The sequence below is a fragment of the Ischnura elegans genome, chromosome 11, assembly GCF_921293095.1.
Source record: "Ischnura elegans chromosome 11, ioIscEleg1.1, whole genome shotgun sequence".
Lineage (NCBI taxonomy): Eukaryota > Metazoa > Arthropoda > Insecta > Odonata > Coenagrionidae > Ischnura > Ischnura elegans.
The window spans coordinates 21,936,522-21,961,013 of record NC_060256.1 but is presented as its reverse complement, the minus strand read 5'-3'; the positions used below and the strand labels follow the sequence as shown (position 1 = coordinate 21,961,013).

At 38.9% G+C, this 24,492-nt stretch overlaps 1 protein-coding gene across 1 annotated transcript in view; it reads left to right on the top strand.

The window, feature by feature from the left end:
* LOC124167569 (protein jagged-1b) overlaps window positions 1–24,492 on the top strand; it is a 508,514-nt gene that overhangs the window by 314,684 nt on the left and 169,338 nt on the right. The window contains exons 3-4 of the mRNA XM_046545538.1: window positions 7,618–7,672; window positions 21,116–21,370. Of these exons, the coding sequence (XP_046401494.1) occupies window positions 7,618–7,672; window positions 21,116–21,370 (310 nt within the window). The remainder of the gene's footprint in view (window positions 1–7,617; window positions 7,673–21,115; window positions 21,371–24,492) is intronic.

Here is a 24,492-nt window from a genome sequence, read left to right as displayed (position 1 = left end):
TGGAATTTTGCTATTTGCATAAGAAGTCTCCTTCACTTGGATATCTGTCCCTACTATGGATGCATCTTTAGAGGAATCGTAAAATATAGTTTATTTTGCCTTAATAGAAGAGAAGTTATTTTATGTGAAGTTAGAAAATACATACCGATTATCATGTTTTTCCCTTTATTTCTCCTATTTTTCGTGGCAGTCAAGGAGGTTTTTAAATGACAGTGAATTTTAATTTAAATTGCATTTTCTAAGTTGAATCAGTATGATTATTGGCGCGATGCTACGTAATTAATTCGACTAAGTGCTACATCGAAATTTTTTTGCAATAAAAAAAACTGTGAAGATGAACATCATCTCCAAGAAACCATGGTCGATGGGTTTCATCTCAAATCTATTCATTCGGTCATTTGTTTTTGTCCTCGACGTGTTTTTTTCTTCTTTCATTGATTTTCCTTCCTTTTTCGTACCAATGGGTAAAGAATGTACGGCTCGAAAAAGATTCTCTCGCACGTCATCCAAGTCCACTTCTCTGAGTGATGGAGACAAGCATCTCCCTCTGTCAATCCCCTTAGAAGACAATTGTCATTTTTTTTACTCGAGCCTTGCCGTGACTGACGTTGTGAATATCAAGCGGCTTGATGGCTGAAGTTTAGTTTCAAAATAAATGTGGTCGAATGGTTAAAATGCGACTTTTTCACTGCCTATAACTAAGTACTTATACCAAAGCGTCAATTCTTTCCGTTTAAGGTCGTTTTATTGACAAGCTCATGTTATTTCAATTGCACCCGTCTGATGCAGATGGGACTCCGACTTCTCGACTAAAATAATCAGAGGTCCGCTGTGCAGAACGGAATAAAAAACATGGGCAGCAGTGAATTACGATCTAATTTCCGGAGCGGAAAAAAAGAAGATGTGAGTTGCGCTGCTGTTTACTCTCCTGATCGACGTATCCGTCTTAATGGTTGAACACACGCTCACTTTATTAGCTTATTTTACTTCAATCAGGATTTTTATAGTTGTCTTTGAGGGCGTTATTGAATTATGGGTAGCTTACCAATGAGGATTGCAATTTAAAGCTCTCTGGAAATGGTCTAGAATGCAGCTCCTCTTCATCTTGTTGCAGTGAAGTCAATTTCGTCGTAAACGAACTTGATCTCAATCTTCGGCATGAATACCTTCAACAGCTCTTAATTACTCAGCTAAAATTCATTTAATCTGTATGAAGAACTGTAATTCAATTCAAAATGAGCTGTTCATAATTTTTGGTGAACCCCTGCCACGATGAATTTAATGGAAGAAATGTACCCAAGCTAGATTTGGGAATAACTGGTGGTGTAACTTTGCGCGATCCTTCTCAATTTCAAAGACGTTTGGTTAATTCGAATAAAAATCAATTACCAGACGATGGCCTAACAGGCGAAACTGTTCGTTCTAATTATGCAATCATCAGCATCATCACTGTTCAATAATCCTAAGATTGGTTTGACGCAGCTCTCCACTCAGTTCTCCTATCAGATAATCTTTTCACACCTACGCATATCTTCTCTTTCGCATCCTTCTATTCCTGCTTCATACATTTCATTCGAGGTCTTCTTTTCCGTTCTTGTCATGTACTTGTTCCTCGACGATTGTCTTCATCAGGCCATCGTGTTTTCCCCTTTCTTTATCCTATTCTTCCTGGCATTCGAGGAGGTTTTTAATTGACAGTGATTTTTTATTTAAATTACATTTTCTAAGTTGAATGAGTATAATTGATCTAGAACTGGCTTCCAAGGTTGTTCCGTCTTTTTATTAATATATTCATAAGGCTTCTTCTCTCTCCTACTCTCCTTAGGACTTCATCATTACTAACTCGGTCGATCCATTTGATCCATCCAATTATGCAATACAGGGAAATAAATGAGTTTTTTTCATTACAATCATTATAAGGTACTTCTGCAGAGGAAATGTTTCGACCACAGGGCAAGGTAAACAATTTTGCATTCTAAAAATATTTAAAGGTTTCTTACTACAAGTTGTTTGAGTTATACTATTGTAAACTCAAACAATTGTTAATACTACTCTAATATTATGAGGTGTCACTTCATTACAATTGATTCATTTTAAATATAAAACAAACTTTGTAAATTTCACTTATACATATATAATTTAGACGACCAGTTTCTTTGCGGTGCGATATCAGCTGGCATAGATACAAGAAAGACCAACTCTTAAATGCTCACTAGGTCAGTGGGGGCGGTAGGATTATGACAAAAGGTGGGGGAAGGTTAAGTGAATTGGAAGAGACAATAACATCAATATAGAAAAATCCTTTTTAATGACAGTGAAACAAATTTGTTGCAATACAATAAAGTAGGGCTGAGGTTCAGCTGGGTGGTCGGAGAGAGGGAGGGAGATTCACTCTATCTGTGCTGATTTGAAGGTGCACAATTTTTCCGCGGAATTCATCATTGCTCTTCTTGATGGGCATGTAGGTAGAACTGAATGGGAAAAATGATCCCTGCTCATTTGTGTTGAAAATTTCGTTAGCAGGTCAGAGGGAGTAGAGAATATTAATTTTTGTTGGTTGGAAGACACGGAGCTTTGCAATCTTGAGTGATTGTGGTGTACCTTTCTTATTTTACTTGCAACCCGTAGTCAAGAATCTTCGCTTTCTTTGCATCCTCTTCTGGATGAATGTTTGATGGGATAAAAAGAGGAAAATCATTCAATTTCAATGACCGTAAATTGGTCACAGGGCCTCCATATTAAGTGAGAGGTTTAGCCCTTTGAAGGGATGTGCGTTCTCTTTCTTCAGCGTGATAGATTTGTTGGAGGGAGGGATGGGACATCGACTCGATAGTGCTCTAACTGCATGCGTAGGTGTGGGTTGATTTCTCCTTGCAGTAGTATCATCATCTCCTTAGCGCGAAGACTGTAATCATGGCGTTAATTCACGCGATCCGTGTTGCAAAAAACTAAGTGGCATCCGTCGCTAACAATAGTGACTTTCACCAAAGCACCTTCAATCGCCTGTTTAATGATATTAGAAAGTCTCCCTATTCTATTGTGAAGCATGGAGCATCTTCTATCTTAGCTAGTAAGTGGGTATAAACTTCTCAAGCTTGAAGCTGAGATTGAGTAGCGATTTCCTTAGCACCGATCGCGTTAGGAAATCATTAGATGCTTCCTTTGTGCGGGTTCATTTTTTGTAAAAATTTGCATTCGCATCATTATTACATGATCTAGCTTTAGATTGTATTTGAAAACTATAGCTCTATTTTAGCCTTTCGTTGCAATCAGCGAATTTTGCCCATCCCTTCATTTTTCATTTTTTGTCTGCATATCGGTCTGATTTGATTCTTCAGTAAATATTGTACCAGAGTGACCTTTTATTACTTTAGTTAGCAACTGTCAATGTTTCTTTTCCAAAAAAAGTATTGAGTTTTCCTAATATCGTCCTTCGTGGGTGCTTAATACTGTTTGTACTTAAAATCACATGAAATGATTTGAATTTATTGTAATTTACATTATTTTGCGTCATTGTAATTCAACTAAAAAGCGAAAAATATTTTGGAAATCTGAAGCCGTGAGGGTTTCCGAAAAGTTACATAGAATAGAAAGAATGGAAGAGATGTGCGTTGCTATCATAAACAACTGCGGTGGAAAACTTCATTATTCCGGTAGAGGCTAAAAGATACATGCGGTCTTTACCGATTCAATAAATCACCGTTGAAGGCGTGTGGGATACGTGGAAGATATATTTTACGAGCGTCTATCTCACGCAGTGCACGAGATCTTTTTGCTTATCACATATTATCATCATCCCAGATTTGTATTTTATTCTTTTTGATTAAGTCTCTTGATGAATGAAAAAGCTTGCCTTTAACATGAGATTATAGCAACCATTTCTGCTCATGTTTTAGTAACTATTTGGCTCTCTTAGATTTCCTCACCCGTGCGGAAGTCCGAGAAAAAGTTTATTCGGTCTATTCTTCCGGAAAATGCCGTATATGAGTATTTGTTTACTCCATACAGTTAAAAATTCCCTTGCGCAAATGGTTCGCATGACTTTGCACGAAAGCATGGAGATAAATAGATGTTTTTCCTAAAATTCGACTTCTATTTACCATTTTGCTTTTGGGAATGAAATTGGCCTGCGGTGTTTAGGGACCAATTACGTAGAATGATTAAGTGCATTTTGAGAGGATGCTGGCCGTTGAAGAAGCGGTAAATATCGTGGTGAGCGATGGAGTTGAAATGGAATAAGCCGTCACCACGTGTCGGGAAAATGCCTTCCCTTATGCGACGCGATCCAGCGGCGAGGCAGTTCTTTTATCATAATTCCTTCATCTGGGAAAGAGGATCGCGCGGCATCTCACTAAACTTTCGCTCATGAATGAGTGTTTTCCGCGCCGAGTTTGATCTCATATGAAGCATTAAAGCGACGTCTTTTTATTCGCATTCCCTCAAGCTAACCTTATCGTCCACGTGTGAAATCGAAACGCCTTCGTAATGCAATGCTTACTTCTCTAGCTGAGGCGAAAGCAAAGTACCTACCCAACTGGCTACCTCACCCAAATTACCGCGGCCGGACATTCATTTGGTTTCTTCTCGGCGCGTTCGCGAAGAATATTCTGTTACCTTCCCTCCGCTCCTCCAAAAACCTGTCTGGGTGTCGCTCAAAATGCTCGTGCCGGCCTTTAAAAATTCCATATCTTATGACCATAAACGGTTTCCTTCGGGTCCATATCGTTTCATCTTTCCACACTTTTCTGAGAGTTATATTTTGGACTTGGATCTAGGCTTTCCATTTTTTTACCGATGGTCGCAACTTTTGATCACTATTAACTATATGTTGTAAAGAGAGCAGGATTCCTAAATAGCGATTTTTACCCCTGAAAGAATCGTATAAGGGGGTGTCATATAACTATGAAGTTACCTAATTATATTTGAAGCTTGGATATCAGTTTTAGAAACTGCATGAAACGGCACTAATCAGCGTTAAAAAGCTGTCAAAAATATATTTAGACCTTAAAAGACTTAAGGAGGCGGCTTCCTCATATAATAAAAAAATACTTAAATGTGCGTTATTATTTATTTTTGGTCGCCCTCGAATGAAAAATAATATGCAAAGTGAATGTTGTAAAGTGAATGTTGCAAAGTGGATAGGTTTGACCTTTATTGAATTAAAAAAATGAAGATATTTTGAAATTCCAAGTGGTCAGATTTTTTGCGGATTGAAATTTTAATTTTTTTTACGTTCGTGATGTCTTTATGTTTACCCAATATGGGCGTAAGCTCTTCACATGTAGTAACTCATTAACGACATTGTTGTTACTTTTTACGCCCAGTTTCTTTAATACGCATTATGCCACTTTTTGTCGCATTTTCAATGGTATTTTCAAACCATGCTGCACTCTAAAAATTGTCGCCGGACCGCAGTTTCTCTCATTTCCTCGTCTGACTCACCTTTTTGCTGATCTTCACGCTTCAGCGCTTCGCGACCCTTTGACCAAAACCTTATGAATGGCTCACCCAAGTCCTATCAAATTACATCCCTCTTTTGTGGAACTGGGGGTTAAAAGAGGTTTCTGGCTTTATAACTGGCTTTTCCGTGTGAATAATACTCGTTTTCTGTGGCGTTTAGCACGCGGAAAAAGCCCGCTCATAATTTCACGTCATATCAAAGCCCTCTCTTCCTTAGTGGATATAAATGTGCCCTGTTCTTTTCTGCATCTTGTTTTATCTCTGAAGCTCCATGCATGTTGCAGCTGCTATGCGAGCGTGCTTTATGTCCACGTATTGATGGCGGAAAGCACTTGTTGACAATGAGGTACTTTTCTCTGTGCTGAAGGTACCTATGTGTAAGTTTTTGTGACAACGCTTAACCATCCTTATTAGAATTTTCCTTTTTCCTTCTAACTGAGGCTTACTTAGCGTGCTGAAGCCAGGATTAATGGCTGTAATGTAATGTTTACCGTAATTTCCTTTTCTTAGCGCAATGCGCCACTATTAACTACGCGAATATTGACGAATATACTTTAACGAATTGGACAGAAATAATCACCTGTGATTAAATAGAAATAAGATCGTGTAACATTACGCAAATTTATTTTTCAAGGACAGTTTCCTTTAGAAAACGTAATAGCCACAGAAAATGTGGAATATCTATACAATTTTTATATATTTGGTTATGTAACTAAACAAGCTAAAATCATGCGCGCCTCAAGGTGTTATAATTTTGTGTCCCTACACACGCTACATTCCTGAGGAAGTTTTAAAATTGGTCATTAAATTTGTTATAATAGTTATGGTATCGCATTGCTCTAAAGTATAACATTAAGAATTTACTATATAAAATCCCCAAATGCTTCAATCAATACGGTGAAAACAAAATGGTGGTTAGTGTTCCTAAATTGTTTAACAAATTACCTAAAGAAATGCATGGTTTAACCACATATTCGGATGTCAAAAGTAAACTTTTAAATTATCTACTTGAGGACTTTAATTTTTATTTTTAAGACATAAGTTTTTTATCGTTTCTTTCATTGTTTTTAGATGTTTTTGCCTTCTTGTAAATGAATTATGGAGAACCTGCTGATGAGCCTGTTTTGGCTCAGAAGGTCTCCTAATTGTAAAAATATTTTTTTATTCTAAAATATTGTAATATCAGGGTTTTTCTCTTTTATCTTTTCTTGCCCAATAAGTCAGAATATGTGTTGGTTATATAGTGAAAAGCGTGTTAAGAATTTGTAAAGGGAATGTTTTTAATGTATTATATATATTTTAATATTTGAGATATGTATTTTTGATGTATTGTAATGTGTTTATAAAAAAAAAAAAATTAATTAAATTTATGATAAATAATGTATTTTATGATGCTCTGAACAGTAATGCATTCAATCATGTTTAGGCGTAAAGTACGGCTTGATCGGTGGTATGATTAATCGCTGTGAAGTAAGTCGCCACTGTTTTGTGGACTATGGGTTGCGTTTTGACATCCTCTATCCAGAAGAATGATTTGAGTTTATTTTTAAAGAGCATATTTCACGGTGGCTCGCCATGAAACCTTTTGAATCCCCGTTAATCCCATAATCCCCAACATTATTCGGGTGGCCAACCAAGCCGGTCTCGCATTTTTTCCTCAGTCCATTCGTCAAGGAACACTTGTGCTGTGCAAACAAAAGCCGCGACGAAATTTCGGCGCTGCTCACTGAGAATGTTTTTCTCCATCTCTACAGCAAACAATCCAAGCTTCTTTTCGCCCCCCCCCCCCCCACCCATTCAAAAAAAATGAGCAGTTTGAAAAATTAGCATGACTTTTTATCCCGGCTTAGACGTGTCTCATATTGCTTTACGACGTTATCGTGCGATATGTCGCGGTGGTTATGAAAAATGTGCATCCAGGATTAATAAGTCGAAGGTGATTCTGCTGCGGAAATAAACCTGGACGTTCATTTTTTGTGTGCCATGGACATAGAGAGGTTATTGACCTGCAGTTCAATAGGTTGGGATCTACTCCTTCCTGTTTGGCCTATTCATTTTCTCTGCTATTTGCTTTCATCTGGCTGTGCAGGTTTATTGTCTTACTGTTTTAACTTTTAGACAAATTTTCTAATTCGCTTTCATTTCTTTTTATTTCAGAGGTCGTTCGCCCTCATCCTTCATGCACTGGACTTGGTGAACAGCACGGTGCCCGGTAAGTACGGCTTAATGAATTACTTCCTATTTACTGAATTGATTGATGGGTTAATACGGTTTATCTTAAAATTCCCAACGCGGATTAATATTTCCTCCGAAACATGTCATTCAATTAGCATAAACGAATGCGCATCTAGTGAAGCAATGTTATAAAGTATTTTTTTCGTATTTTTTTAAGTCTTTCATAGCTGTCTGATACGCGAGTTCATGGATACGTACCACGTAATAGCTGCAGCAACTCCTCTATCACTGACGTGATCGTATTTTATAAACACATGGACTTTGATCCTCATATTATGAGTCAACAGACGTGCTTTAGTGAATGATTTTGGGGTTTCGTGGATGCTTCAGATGGTCTATTAAATTTCACCTGAATTTTCATCGCTTTGGAATTATGTTTTCCCTAAATAAGCTTGTGATCTCTCAATTTATGGTGATTCGAAACACCCAAAGCCAAGAAAAACATTGTATAAAGCTCTTGCTTAAAAATAAAATGCCATAAATTTCATTTATGCATTGTTTTCGGATTGTGAATACGCGCAATGTTAGTGGGTGAATATCGTAGACCGCTTTTCCTTGGAATTTTCAGTGATTATTCGTTGTTTATTGACGTAATTTTTCATGTTGTTTGTCACTGCATATATACCAGGGACATATTTTTTCGGATGAAGTAATCTGTGGGATAAAAATCTTGACTTTGCTCTCAAGTATCATGTCATGATATGGAATCCCGCTTTGTGAAGCATTAGCATTTAGAGGCTGTAGAAGCATTTAGATCCCTCTTTCACCGCTTACCTTCCATTTTCAATTCAATCTCAAATACTTATTCTTTTCTTGACCTCTTCGCCTCTCGCACCAATTTTAATAACCAATTGAAAAGACTAATTTTTTAACACCCACCTTTTGTAGGTATTGTATATGTTAAAAATGGTTGTTATTTGTGAGATTATTTTTATGTTTTTTTATTATATTTACATAATTCATTTTGTTTATAAACCCAATGTAAAGGACTTAGTGCTTTTTTGGCGCTATATAAATAAATGAATTAATTAAACCCCTGCAGCAGTCTCAATGGCTGGAAAATCAATCGTGTGCATTTCATCATTAGTGAAGAGGTCCGGTCAGGCTGGTAGTCAACAATTAGATATTTATTGAACATGCGACTTAATTCAAACTATCTGCCGAAATAACTTCACTCAAGCACTATTTTATTAATGGGAGAATGTTCGCCGCGGTCAAAATAGTTAGCTGACGCATTCACACGCCTTCAAATATTTTCGGCCCCGTGTGACTCGGGTTAAATTGATAACGACTATTTGTTAGGCCCTCCACTTCGATTTGTGCGGCACTTGCTGATGCCCAGCACGATTTCGGGCGAAAATTAATCTGGAAACATCGTCTAGGTTGTTGTTTAGCGAGCCAAAAAAAAGAGAAGGCTTTCCCAAAACCTCCTACCCTCACCTGTCTTCAAATCTTTGACCCGATCAAGAATCCCAGAGTTATCCGTACGAAAAAAAAATCGTTCACGGTGTGTTATTTTTTTTTCTTAGCGACGGCTTGAGCTGCTTCTCTCAGGCTGAGGGCTCTGGCGGAAAATGTTTTAGAGCAGAAAAAAAAACGTAGGAGGAGCGATCGATCCAATTTATCGGCTTCCCAAATCGATCGATCATATATTTTTTAAAAATGAACCCATCTCTCTCTTACGAGATGGAAGGAAGTCTCGGCGTTGTGCCACATGCGACCACATAGTGAATCAGCGCCCGAATCAATCACCTGGGCATCGGAGCCAGCGGAGACGAGCGCTCAAAGAAAGGGTTTGGGGAGAAGGGAGGGGGAACGCCGTATTTGGGGTGACGACTGGCGATCGCTTAGCGGACGTCCGAGGAGGGGATTGATTGGTTGACTAGGCGGTTGTCCGGGGCAGGGCACCTACGGCAGCAGGTCATTTGCACCAATAGAAGTACACTGGTCAGAAAGCGAAGAGAAACAATGAACTTGTTATATGGCATGGTATTCGGAGGAGGCGACCGACAGCTTAAGTCATGTATGATATTAGGTTTTCCCAGCGTATCAGTTGCAGAAAAGTTTCTCTGGTTATTAACCGGTGGAAATCCCGTCGTCGGCATTAGCATGCTCTTAACGAAAGGCGCCCAAGGGAACCACGGATTAACGTCCCATCCGACGGACTGAGTGCTATACTTGAAGTCCCGTTCACGAATCAATCTAGTTGGGATCGGGCAGTCTCTGAAAAACAAAATCCGACTTCAACGGGATTTGAACCTGGACCTGCGGGGTGGGAAGCAAGCGCTCTGGCCACCACACCAACCTTAACCTCAACTTGTTATATGGACGACCATCAGACGAGGCTGGTGCAAACATGGATGTGTAGAATATAACATCGCGTTATCTAATTGTCAAGCTAAGAGCTTAGTGAGAACATTTTATCTATTAATTTGCTCGTAAACAGTACCACTGCCATTTCACAGAAAAGAAGTAATAAATGAATAAATAAAAAACATCAACCTAACAAGAATTAATGGAAATGACAGAAAACTATATATACACTAAATGTGTGCGCAGCTGGAAGGAACGCCAAGGGAACACTCTGATGATACGAAAGACGTTTTATCTAAGTTTATTTGTGCTTTATACATACAAATTTAGCTATCTACATTATACCCTTCAAATCGCCTCTATGGAACACCAGCTGTTAACGTTTGCGAGAATATGAAAGAATGTCTGAGTTCGATATGAGAGATTTAATCGCTTGAGTTTGACTTACCATGTAGATGAGAGTAAAGTCCTCCACCCATCCAAACCTTTCTGTCCCCTCCGAGATATTCTCTAAAGGCATCACATGATAGACAGCTATGAACACAAACATCAACACTTACGAGTTAATTTTTAAATTCATAAACGAGAGAATTAACGCCAAAATGCATCGCGTCGCAACCCAAATCGTGCGAATGCATAAACAGAAAATGGAACCTATTTCTAATTCGATTAATGCATTTGTACATGTTCCGTTACGGTCCACCAAAATTGTTCATGACCATCAGCTCCTACGGATTTTTGTATCGTGTTAACGCGTCTAAATATTCTCCTCTCCTCGCCCACCATGTCCAGCACTTCGTTTTTCCTCCTCTTCTCCGTCCACTTCATCTTTTCCACTCTTCTCCGTGCCCGTATCTCGAACGCCTCCAATCTTTTGTCATCCTTCTACCTTAGTGTCCACGTTTCCGCACTGTAAAGCGCTACAAACCAGAAAAAAACTCCTCACTTGACTTTCCTTTAAACCCTTACTTAACGATCTTCTCATCCGATTTTTCCTATTCATGAAGTACTCTATCACCACTGCAGTTCTCTTCCCGATATCCTGTCCACTATGTGCGTTTATTTCGACGAAAGGTTTCGTTGCGGTTGCTAACAGCTGGGTTGAAGATTAATAACTGTTTTGGCATGGAGGATGGTGTGGTTATAATAGCGAGACGGGTGGAAGTGGAAGAGAAAGATTTCTATTCTCGATCCTCATCTGTCATCGCCCACTCGTATTATTGGGTCGGACCCCAAAGGGATGAGATAAAAACGGGTGGGAAGCTCCTATCGGAAGCAGCCTCTCTTATTCTCCCTTTCGTCCGTGGCCACAACCGAGGGTGCTTATTCTTATTTTCACGGAGGGCAGTCAATGGGCGGATCCCAGCTGAACATCACGACTTTCAAAGGTGGCTGCAGCTGGGGAATGATGAATCTGTACTTTTATCTGAGTTCCTGCAACTTTTTGGGATGTTCAAAAATGCTACCATAACATTTTTTTCGAATGCTACTTTTAATCTGAATTGATCATGCGTAATCGATGCGTTACGAGCACTTTAGGCTTAACTCTGTTGAAATTAGTTATGTCCATTAAAACTTTTAAATGTGAGATATCATTTTTTGCGTGTACCCGCGTCGCAGTTTGAAATATCTATCAACGGTTTCTCCTCCGCTGCTGGAGACCTCCCCAAGATAATTGTTCATGCGCATCAATGATTTTTATCGACCCCCTGATGATATAAATCATTGACACGCATAACCATTATAATTACCCTGCTTTAACCAATTGATATAAAACGTAATGCCATAAAAATTTGGAACCAGGATTCTGGCCCTCATGACCATTGACGAGGTATCAATTATGGTAGGTTCTAGGTTATGATAATGTTTGATTGTTTTTCTGCGAAAATATCTTGGGTGCCAAAAGTACCAATTTTTCAGTTAGATGCAGAAGGTAATCGTTAATTTTCAAACTCAGTCCGTCATGGGAGTTGTAAGTAGATATTTCTTTTGATGGAATACTCTCTTCTCCTGGGCTATTGTGCTGATACTTTCTATCTTGCTTCTGCAATTTCTAATTATCCTGCTTCCCAAATAACAAAATTCATTAACCTCTTCCAGTTTCTGTTTCCATATTTTAATGTTAGTCTTGACTTCTTCTCCTCTGCTTCATACTTAAATCTTGATTTTCTGTTCATTTTCAGCTGATATTTACCCATTTACCCATATTCACTATATTCTTTTTCAAATCCTTCTCTGCCTCTGCTATGATGGCTATGTCATCGGCAAATCAAATCATACTATTTTTTTTCTCCCTTGGAGATAATTTAATGGCTTCGTAGAGAGTGCTGAATTAAAATGTATACGCCCAGTGTAAAACGGTCTTGGATACCGGGCGCTTGAGTTTCGTGCTTGCCCGTAGTTCTTTTGGGCGTCAGAGTATCCCTCGATATGCCTCCGGGAGATTTCAATGCCCACTCTTTCTCCGGCTGCCTCGCGTCGGGTGGGGCTCCCCCTGCGTTTGAAAGCGAGTTCCGATCGGTGGCAAGTGCACCTCTTAAATGTCCAAATCTTTGATGTAGGTAGAAAGATGGCCCGTACCAACCATAAAGATGACTACTCCCAACCGATCCAGCGCTATGCAAGGCCGGGGAACACGTCCAAATCGGGGCTAGCAGTCATTTCTCTCTTTATAACAGGGCGAGGTCACAACTAAGGAACGATTAGTATGTCGGCGGCATCATAAATTTACGGCGACGTGGACGCATTCCGACATCCACTAAACGTCAATGCACGTTTCATCATAAGTATTTGTGGGGGAAAAAAAAACTTTGTTAATTATCAACGGGAAGTTATCGTTGGGTATTGCGGTGAACATAAGCTCTTAAGTTAATAATCGGGGTGCCTTCGAAGTTGCTCGTCAATCGGAGATGACTTTATAGTGTCCGCGGCCTTCTATTCATGAAAATGTTCATAAATGCCGTCTAGCAAATATGTCATTTCAATATTTCATTTAAGGTTAGAATTCGCGCACTCATGGATGTGATAGTAGGAATTAATTTTATGGGTAAAAAAAACGAAAGTATCTCTGGGATATTTACCAATCCCCACGCTAGCAAATTAATACTCGTTGTTATATCTAACTTATGTTCCCTGCGATGAATCTTTCTCGGGATTTCGAACGGGTCAGGCTCTTCATTTACGCCGATGATTCATAGGAAGACATTTTCATTGTCCTCGAGGCTAATTGATGCTGAGTATTCAGGTGACGGGTTTATACACAGGTATAGTGGGTAAGCCCGTTAAGTATGGAAGCCGAAGTCTGTGAAAGATTCATCGTATCAGTTTACGTGGAAAGCATCAAATCCTTATTTATATATCCTGATTGCATGAATGTACAACAATTACACTTCGAATGTGAACGTTCTTGAGAGAATCCGCTTCATTATTTTATGATGGTATCAGTATTTCTACTGCCAAGTTAATAGTGCTTCAATTCTTTAAAACGTTTATGCGCTCGGAAATCTTACTTATATTCTTAGCATGCGGAGCGTAACTTCCATTGTGATATATATGTTCTTATTTCAATAATTTTATGTGCTTCCTTAAGATTTATTTTGTATTGTAATAGGATGGAAAATTCTTGTTTCGATATTTTTATTAATACCTGCTACACATTTTTATTACTCATCTGTTTTTCAGTGCGTATCATTATTTTACTTTGGAAATGCAATAATCTCAATAACCCTGTCTCACCTACAGTGGATGATTTTATTTGACCCAGTTTTGCTCATAAATAAATTTCCCATTCAGTATCCCACGTCCAAAACGTGCACACCATCGGGTGTAGAACAGCCGTTGTGAGCCATAAGTTCTCACGGGATATGGTTCTTTCATTGACTTGTCCCGGATCCTCGCCCATCATCACCGTACTGAAGATGATGTCTGAGCATCGCAATTCAACGCTTTTCTCGTAATTTGCATAAACCGTGGGATTTAGGAACTTGTTTCAGTGACTCAGATGGGAGCAAAATTCTGCAGGGGGGTTCGATAAGTATAAGTAAAAGAAGAAAAAATTAAATGGCGACTCCAGCTGTTTGATCTGCAGATGAAAAAAATTTCTTAGGAACTGTATTTATCAAATGAATAGTAAGGTATTAAATTTGTCGGATTTAAGAAAAATAATTCTTTTCTTGCATTAATTTATTCTTATGCGTTGAAAAATGGAGCTGAAAATATGCACTTTAGTCATTGTTACTGTGCATTGAAATTACCTTTTAAGGAGTTTTCTTGTCGTTATGATTGCCTGCGATGTGCACTACTCCATCATTTTGAGTAAAAATTAATATTCCGAAATGAGAAATTATTTGTAATACATACGATTCAAGTTCGTTTATTGAGCGAGTGGTTAGAGAAAAGATGCGATAATTTAAAAGGTGGTGATCTTTGTCTGCGACTGAACTAATCTTTGGCATCATTATCTTTAGTCTTGCACCAAAAATAACAATTCCAGTAACCATGGGTGCAATGTAACATAGTCGGTCTCAACCCACATTATTTTTTTCCAAATGATGTCATCAATGTTGGTAGACAGTTTTCAACGTAACCTTGTAGAAGAATCCAACATTCTTATTGGAACAATCACTTATAATATTCCACGCTAATTTCATAAATACCTACCGAGATCCCGGTACGAATGGATGCTGGAGCTGAATTTATCTGGGCTTAGAGAAAGAGATTTGTTGAGGTTTATCTAACCACCCTCTTCGGCGGTTTTAATTATATTACTGTTAGATAATAGATATTACTTTTAATTGCTTCAATGAGAATATCAGCAATTTATTCCAAGGTAAAATTACTTTTATAGGAACAGTTTTCCGCAAAAATAATCATTTGAGGTGAATAATTATGTGGTCAAAGAAAGGAGAAGCCGGTGAATTTCTTCTCAGAAATCCACCGTTGCTCGCGTGAGTCCGGAGGCGTCCGAAGGCGGAGATTGGGATGGATGTTCTAACGACTTGAATCCGTGAGCAAGTGAGAGATTTTTGGAGCGCTGTTTCCCGCCCGAACCTTATGGCGTCCGCTGCGAGTTTGAGGTGTGAGATGACAGGTAGAGGCTCGGGTTGGACGGCTGCTGTTATGAGGGATATATAAAGGTCGTTGTTGTTCTGGGAAGGGATGTTTAGGGCAGAGAGCAGATATAGGCGTGGTGGAAAGAAAGGCCCTCCTCGTCTGGGCAATTACGTTTTTGCCTTGGGCAAGGCCGGTCTAAGATCTCCGCCACGCTTCTCTGATTCTTTCCTCCTCCTGCTCTCGTGTACCAAGCAAGCCCCCCTCCAGCCATCTCCCAAGTGTCTGCTACCGGTAAAGCTCCTAGTTTGTTGCCACGGCGGCGGCGCCGACCAGTTAGACGCATTATACGAGGGCGGCCTCGGCTCGGGGCGAATTTGGAGGAGGGCGGGAGATTTATTGAGGTTTATCTAGCCACCCTCAACTGCGAGGAGTTGTTCCTCTTCGACCGCACCTTCCCCGGCTCCCGAAGAAACTCCCCCGCAGTCGGCGGCCCCCTTGGAACTAAAGCAAAAAGGCTTGAGGAGGGATTTATTTATGGCGTATGGCGATTACCCTCGACTCATGTCCCTCCCGAGTTACCCGCGTTGGCGCTCATATCGTTTCAGTTTGAATAGACAGGTGTGTGGAATCTTATTCTCTTATTATCTCACTACGTTGTTAAGAGCCAATGAAAGTTCATCTGCGATAGGACTTTTTTTTGCAATGCGTGGGAGTTATTTATGGCGTAGATGTGGATGGCGTAAATGATGGAATTTTTTAAACCATTCTTTAGACTCTAATGTGCAGCCATTTCTCTGTATCTTTGCTTCATATATTATTTTTATATATTATTTTTATATTGTTGTGAAAGGAGGAAAAAGAAATTAATTTTGTTCTGTCCACATATTATACTTTATTCTTGCTTATTGTAAGTTATTGTATCACATATATGTTTCATAGTGATAATGTTTCAAAAAAATTATATATACTTTCTTTTGTTTCTGGTCTGCCGTGAAATTAATTTTTAAGATGGTAGCTCCCATGCTGGTTTTTAACCATTGGAGCTACCTAAAGGTCCATTTGTGTTGTCCTGTTAAAAAAAAAGTGTACATTTAAGCTTGGAGTATTAAATTCAATTCATTATACAGTATTTATACAAGTTCTAAAAACCTTGGTAAATAATGCCAAATAAATCCAAATGTACGGCTTGCATCATGCTCTTTAAGTTTTATTTAAACGAATTATTTCCCGTTTTTTCTGTTAGATGGTTGTATAGCGTGATACTGGCGAGGCACTAATATGAAGAAATCTTTTATGCTCAGAGCAGTACGCCAAAGATATCTCGTGTGGCTTTAATGCTAGTTTTAAAATTAAGCATCATTCAAATAACCTTTGTTAGCAGTGTGATCTGTATTGGCGTCACTGTTATAATTTTTATAATACGGGCAAGCAAGGTCCTAATTCCGTTTCTGAAGGTAACGTTACGCAGCATGCGATACAATGACGAAAAAATAAAAAGACAATTTTTCATTCATATTCAGAATATAATATTTCTGCATGAGGTCATACTAAGAGATGGTACACCTATGCACGAGTTGGCATAATTTATTATGATATTTTATATGATCTTTTATAGGCAAAAACTCAACTTCCTCATTGCTCATAATCTATAATTTAGCCGCTTTATTAAAATCCAAATTCGATTTCTTGTCTGTCCATGTTATTTGGCAGTGAGCAATACGATTTTGGTACTGATTTTAACATGGTTGGCCAAGGACTTCATTTTTAGGCCATGGTACCTTAAGCCTATCACCCAATGGGTCGTATATTGAATGACACAGGCTCTCTACTCTCGAAGTGAATTTCCTAGAATCCGAGATTGGAATTGCTGGAGGGGAGTGGGAGGGGCGGAGATGGTTAGGAGACGTGATTCTAATGGGAAAAAAGCCTCGTCTGCATTCGTGTGTGTTCGTCTGCCGTGGGCCCTGCGGTAGTTCTGCGATGGATGACACGACCAAGGCGTGGCGAAGTTATTCCATCCTCATTCTGTAGTCCCCTCTCTCAACTTTCATTATAGCCTTCCATTGTCACTTTAACTTCATCATTCGCAGCGGTCTGTCGCAACGCAATACTTCATGTAGAGCCGCCGAAAATGGATTCATTCGATTATTGGCCAGTGAGACTTGAGGCCTTTATATTGAAAAAATAGCGAAAAATTAAATTGAGCATTCAAAAATTATCCTAATGATAAAAAATATGGTGAAAAATTAAATAAGAATTATATTTAAATTAATAAAAAAATCTTTGCTATTACGAACCTCATTTTTGTTTTAGATATTTCCAATATTCAGCCCTTTGCTACTACATACTGTATTCACAAAATATTATTCACCTCCTAAATCGGTGTCAAACTACTTTCTTTATGATTGGCATGATCTAAGGTACTGTTGGAAGAAGTCTATAAAGACTGCTGACATAGGAATAGTGGATATGAAGACACAAATGCTTGAGTTGATTCGTATCAAACTTCAATCATTTTCTCAGGTAATCTCCTTCGGTTACTCGTTCATCGACGTCACATTTAGGTCGACTGGCTAGTATTCGTCCGTCTCGGTCTGTTTGCTTCATGGCTTGTTATTCTTCAGTTATTCATGTAATTCTAGGGTTTCCATGTCCCATTGGTAACTAGCCTGCCTTGTCTGCACGGAGAAGAAGAGCTCCTAGGAAACGCGAGGCTTTACAGTCATTGTTGGAGTGTTCTCATAAGACGGATGTCAGCGTAAAAATGCCACCAATAAGGAATTAATGATGTTGCCTTTCCCTCTGCATTGGCTAATCCTAAATATACGTACAACGTCTTTCAAGCGACACCGTGATGGAATTGAATGCAAGTATTCCGGCGTCAAGAAATTTATTTTCATTCGAAAACCACTGCAACGAGAGCCTAGCGTTTTAACCTGTCACAAATCACTCTACTGGACAGCAGCCATGTGAAATATATCTCTTGATCAAAGTAGATTATTAGACTTGCTGTCGTACCAACAAGCTTACGCTATCCAGTATTTTCCGACATCTTTTTATGCCGATGTTGAAAGCTATTTTACGGGCTTGTGTTAACAACTTGTAATCCATATAAATGATTTTGCTATTAAAAATCGCTTAAAACATGTAGTGGTGGCGGATTTATTTCATTGAGTAATAGAGATTTTGATTCCAAATTCAAAGAACTAACTTGTTTAACGATTGATATCCAACTTTTAAATTTTTACTATTGGGTTTTAAAATCTATTTTTGCATGTATTATCTGCCCTTTCATAACTATTTGGACAATATTCTAAGATAATTTAGTTAAAGGTATCTGTATTTCAATCAGATGACTTTGAGCATTACAGACTGATGAAATATGCGCAGTAGTTAGCCCATCAAATTTGAAATTTATGATCTAACATTAATTGAACATTTATAGAATACTAATTCGTCACTACTGCAGTCACTAGCGAAATCACCATAATTATGACTGAGGAATAGGAATTAATATTGGCGAAAATATTTATTTGAGAATAAATCATTTAAGTATATTTTAGGCCCTCGTGGGTCTAAAAATGACCTATTTTAGCTCGAATGTAAACAATAGAGTGAAGTTTAATTTGGTGGAATTTTTCAATCATGATGGTGTAATAACAAGTACTACAAACTTTTGCAATTTTTTTAACTTCCTCATGGATATGAATACATTTTTGGATTTTTTATGGAAGGAGGAGATTGAACCTTCAATTATGCGAAAATATTAATGGAAAGTGGCCATCACATAGATTTTGAGCCGTCTTTCTTGCATTTTCAAAATTTGGTCGTGAAATTGGATCACTTAAAGTTTTTAAAATTCTTAATGCACCTGCAAAATTTACCTTTTTTGATGACCGTTTTTTGATATTGCTTGCGTTTACCTTACTGATAGGAATCAGCATTGAGTGACCCACGATTTCTTTCTATTATGCCTTATATTCTCTTTTTTGTGATTTGCGGCGTTTAACCATGCTCTGGTATTTTGTATACGTGGACTAATTGGTATTTGGGTAGAGTTTTTAGATGTCATATGCAATATTTGTCTTCATCATCCCCCTTGTCCCACCCTGAAATTTTACCTTCCCCACTTCAGCTCTATTCTGTATATGTGTCGGTGCTTTGCTGGTGTTCGACTCCTTGAGAATTACTGTTATCCGTAGAGTGCTGGGTCAGTTTACGCGTGTTAAAAGTGTGGAAAATTACAAAAGTTCGTGTGTTCTCCCATCATAATATTTTATCTCGCATTAGAAACCAATGGCCCCTCTCCTCGTCCGTTCGTAATAGCTTGTTTCGAAAAAAATGGAGAGTGTTTAACTTGATTCTTTTCCGATCAAGCGAGATAAGCTAATAGAGACGTGCGTTAAACGAGATACGTCTTAGATTCGATCGTAATCTCACATCTCCATGCCATCCACTATTTTTGAGCTGATGAGAAGGCGGTGTTTTTTTTTTAAGACAGAGGAATCAAGTGAAAAGTGAAATATCTAAGTGCATGCCACGCGATCAGGAATGCATTAATGAATATTTTCAGAACGTGGGCGAATCTACATTTTCCTCTCGCCCGACATTTCTTGTTCGCCATTCGTTTTCCACGTCTCTCCCCTATTACCTGTCATCCCATGCCACTCACCTTTCTCTCCCCACTCCTAAATCCTCCCTCGGCCAATGAGTTATGATTTCGCGGCATGAGGATTTTTTTCTAATCGCTTCCGAGAAATTGCGTATCGTCCAAGTAGCAGCTGGAATCTGAATGCCGGTTGTAATTCCCTCGCCGGCCGCCAGGGTCATAACTCGCGCCCTAATCACCGACGGTTATCGGTTGGCCGCCATCTTGCCAAGCGAATCCTTAAGCGAAAAATCCAGTACCTGCTTTTCACTGCCTTCCTCTCGCTGACTGACCATTTTTTTGCCCGAATATTTCCAGCCGAACGGGTATAAGCTGCTACTAGGAGAAAAAGAAAGTATTTGTCCTCTCTTTGACTCCATAAATGAGCCTTCTCCGAAGATAAATAAAACAATGGGCAAAAGAGAAGGATATAGCTTGGAAACCGGTAATTATTCGCGATAAATTTTATAAAAATAAGCGAGCAGGGATTGGTTTTGCTTTGAAAGCGGGTAAAATACGCATGCTTCGGACTTGTATTTGCTTCTATTTTGTTTTCACCATGTGTACCGTTTGGCTGCAGTCGCGAATGCATTTTAATCTGATAAATCGTCTGGACTCTCGTCGGTATTTTCTGAATTCTTGCATTCCATTGCATCTTTCTGTCGATACGCTGGGTTGTCCTCTTCATTCGAGGAGCTGCCTGATAATCTCATGTTTCTTTTTCGGGTTTTCCGACTTCCTTCAAGTATTCAAGGTCGATCCGTGTCCAATGGTATCGAAAATACAACTTGATAGACTGTATTTTTCTTGTTTCTATACTATTTTCAAGTAATTAATATCGATTCTCTTTTTTTAGACAATTCGAGGTTAAATTTTTTCCCAAAAAGTTAAAATTCCACAAGCCCTGATTTACACTTTAGTACTTATCGGGTTAATTCATGAAAATTTCAGCTTTTACTTAATGCATAGGTAATTCAGTTTTTAGTTCCTCAATATAACACCTGCTAACATAAATGAATCATTATTTTCCTCAACACCACTCGCGAGAATTCAAAGCTTGAAAAAATTATACTCGTGATGTACTATTTTATCTGTAACTGCAGCTCTGTTTAGAATTTAAGAAGAATCGCTGGAAATGTATGTTTTGCTTTTTTTTTATTCGTATTTTACGTGGTATCATAGTCATTTAATATCTTTGCTCGATAAATTATACTCAGCCCAGATTTTTCATGCATTGATGACCTATTTTGTTTATTTTTATGCTTTCTTCCTGTGCATATGAAAGAAATCAACTAAATGTCGGAGATTGCAGTGCATCACTGTGATAATAATTATAATTCTGTAAATCCAGCTATTGTTTGCACTGATCTGATTATAAGTTATTTATATTCTGCCCATATTTTTCAGGTGCTGAGAGGATAATTGAGGAAGCCACTTACTCCGGAATAATTCTGCCGAGTTCGGAATGGCACACGATGAACCATGATGGCAACACGGCAAGGATAATCTACCGCTTAAGGGTGCAGTGCGATCCCAATTACTACAACGCCACCTGCACGAAATTTTGTCGGCCGAGGAACGACAAGTTTGGCCATTATAACTGTGATAAGAATGGAGACAAAGAGTGCATAACCGGTTGGAGAGGAGCCAATTGCGAAGACGGTACGTGTGACCATTGTTTATTAGTTTCTTTTGAATGCTGAGGTTTTCATACATTACTAAATGCAGAGTTGCCTTTGTATGGGAGAAATTACAGTAAAAGATTCCTGCCAATACCCTTCCTAATCGCAAGTAGTAATGTACTCTTGTGTTACGTGGTTTAATTTCAGTTTTTCGGCGGTTATTTTTATATAATAGCCAGCAATAAGAAATAAAATTCTCTCAGTAATATTTTTCTTCCACTGACCGATATGCATTTCTAATACAAGCAATAGTGATTCCAATCTTTTTTGTATGTATTCTGTTTTATACATTTCGCTAGTTCTCATATTTTGCGCTATCCACATTTCCAGTGCATGGTGTATTTTTCTGAGCGTCGAGGGATGAAATATTTATGCAAAATTTTATCCCGTTTAGTATATTTAATTACTTGTATATATTTATGTTTTTAATTCACAATGTGAAAAGAATCTATATCTAAATTCACTCCTTGGCAGCTTCACTCGAAGTTTTCCGTGTGAAAACTCTAACCATTATTCAATCTTTCTCGCGAATCGTGGGAGTGTCCACGGGTATGTTAGCTCATAATACTATACAGCATATTCAAAGATATATTTCATAGTTAATGCTTCATTGTAAATTTTTATTGTGCTAATATGCAATTACTTATCTGAGTTGAACGTTGCTCTTGATCTCATGCAAGACATGACTCAGTAGTTAAAATAATTGTCAATCGCCCGTCAGTATTTTTTGGCCAGTTTTTCACTTGGATATTCATTTATATTGTCTACCGAAGTTACTGCCAAAATCCGGGATCTGGCTTGTATGATGTTTCGATGCCACGTATGTACTTTTATTATTATAAGTTACTGTTCACTCAAGGACTTCTTTCATATTTAATCCTTAATTGTAAATTCTAATGGTGCCTATATGCCATTGCTTATCTCAATGATCTCAAGTAAGATGTGACTCGGTAGTTGAAAGAATTGCCAATCGCCCATCAGTCGCTTTTGGCGATTTGATCGCTTTGATTTTAATATCTCATGCATTGGAAAGTTTCTGCCAAAATGTGGGATCTTACGATGCCGTACACTTGTTTATTGGACTCAAATCCCGTTAGGCCTTCGTAGTCGGGCTCCCTTTTACCACATAGCAGTTGCTTGCTACACGATCGGAAGGGGAAAATCACGACGAATTCTAATGCGCATTAAAATTAAAACAATCCTCCTCCCACCACCCCCTCGCGACTCCATTCTTGCGTTTTTCTCTCATTTCAAGCCGCCCTCTCATCCTCCACTCCATTCCACCCACAGTCTTACCGCACAACGGCGACCCCTTTACTCCTCACTATACGTGCCCGGCATTCGCAGTGCGGACGCGAATTTTTTTCCTACCCTGCGTCGAGGAAGCGAGGATTTTCTTCTTTCTCATATCCAACCCTTCTTCTTGAGTCCTTCTTCCTCCTCCGTTGAATAAACCGCTCCCTCTCGACTGTCGGGGGTTGGCATGGCAACGGATTCCGGAGCATAAAACTCTTCAGTCTTCAACCAACCCCCGCCTCCGTCCTGGGGAATAGCGCTGTGGTCTGTACACGCGTCTCGCGAGAGAAGAGCGAGCGGAAACGGTTAACAAGCGATGCTCCGTTTTTTTTCTCTCCGACCGCTTACCGAGACAGATGAGTGGCATTCGCTTCTCTCTGCGACTCGCGAGGACTCCCCGAGAAAAAAAGTACTATGTTTCTCTTCAGTTTCTATCGCGTGAGTCCCACTAATGTCGAAATCCTCCGGTAAAGTGCATAATCGCAGCTAATTCGTTTACATATTAGCGCAACATGATGAGTGCCCATAACCTCAGGCAGTGGTGTAGCCCAGTGACGTAGCTAGGAATTTCGTTCGGGGTGGGGGTCCAAAACCTGGGCGGAAAATATTTGAAAACAGGGTACTAAGTAGAGGGTTTAAACTAATTTTAATACTTTTCATAATCGAAAAAACTTCATTTGTTGAAGAAATATTTTGAAAATTCATGATTTTTCAATGTTTTATTTTATTTTGTGAAAGAAAATAAATATGTTTTTATATTTCGGGGGGGGTGTCCGTACCCCAAGATCCCCCCCCCCCTTGGCTACGCCACTGGCTTAACCACGGGGTGGGTTTCCGAGTTAGTACCTCCCTTACCCCGGAGACTTTAAAAGAGCCGCTAACAACGAGTAAGATGGCCTCAATGAATAAAAATACTTTAATTTAATAAATACTTATAAAATATTACTTTTTTGAGTCCTAAAAATCACGTTTTCAACATCAAATATCGCACAAATCCCCGGAGCCCCCTTTGCCCAGGGATGTTTCCCGTACACCTCGGAAGGGACCCGTCATTTCCGGTAAACCCTCCTCATTTCCTAGCAACACCACTGACCTCAGGGCTGTAGGATACTCGATACTTGTTCTCTTACCTCTTGTTGATGACCTGAATTGATCGAAACCGGGATAGTTTTTAATGAATACTGTGTGGAATATAGGAAAGTTTACTTTTGATTCTATCATGTCACCGTTCCGCAAACCATTTGATTTGATATTCGAGTATTGATTTTGGCTCAAACTCAGCTCTATTGCTGCTTTAGTGTTACGAGAATTCACATGAGTCCCAAAACACACTCAGACAACACCCCATAGTTGATAATTTCAGTCTCAACTCAAATAATACTTCCATGCACTGTATTGCACTCCAGTAATGCTAGTTTTTGATGTTCAAGAGGCAATGAGTGAATGTAGTTTTGTTAAATGTAATATTTGATAAAATTTACCCCTGAACGTTGCTAACATCACTATAGCTCAAGTAACTCAGCAGCTAAACTTTAAATAGTTAAATACTTGAAGTATTCTCCTCACAACACTCGAGCTGGGGACGGGTGACTTCTGAAAAATCTCTGCCACCACAGGGATTTAAACCCGGACCCACGGGCTGGGAAGCCAACACTATCCACCACAGCAACCTAACCCTCTACCAGCTCTTGTATTTGCTCCACGAAAGTTGTATAAGTCGCTAATATTTTTTTTCTAGTTTCACTATTGTTTGCTTTACTTGTAATGGCCAACGAAGTCCATGTATCATTTGAAATGAATCTTTAC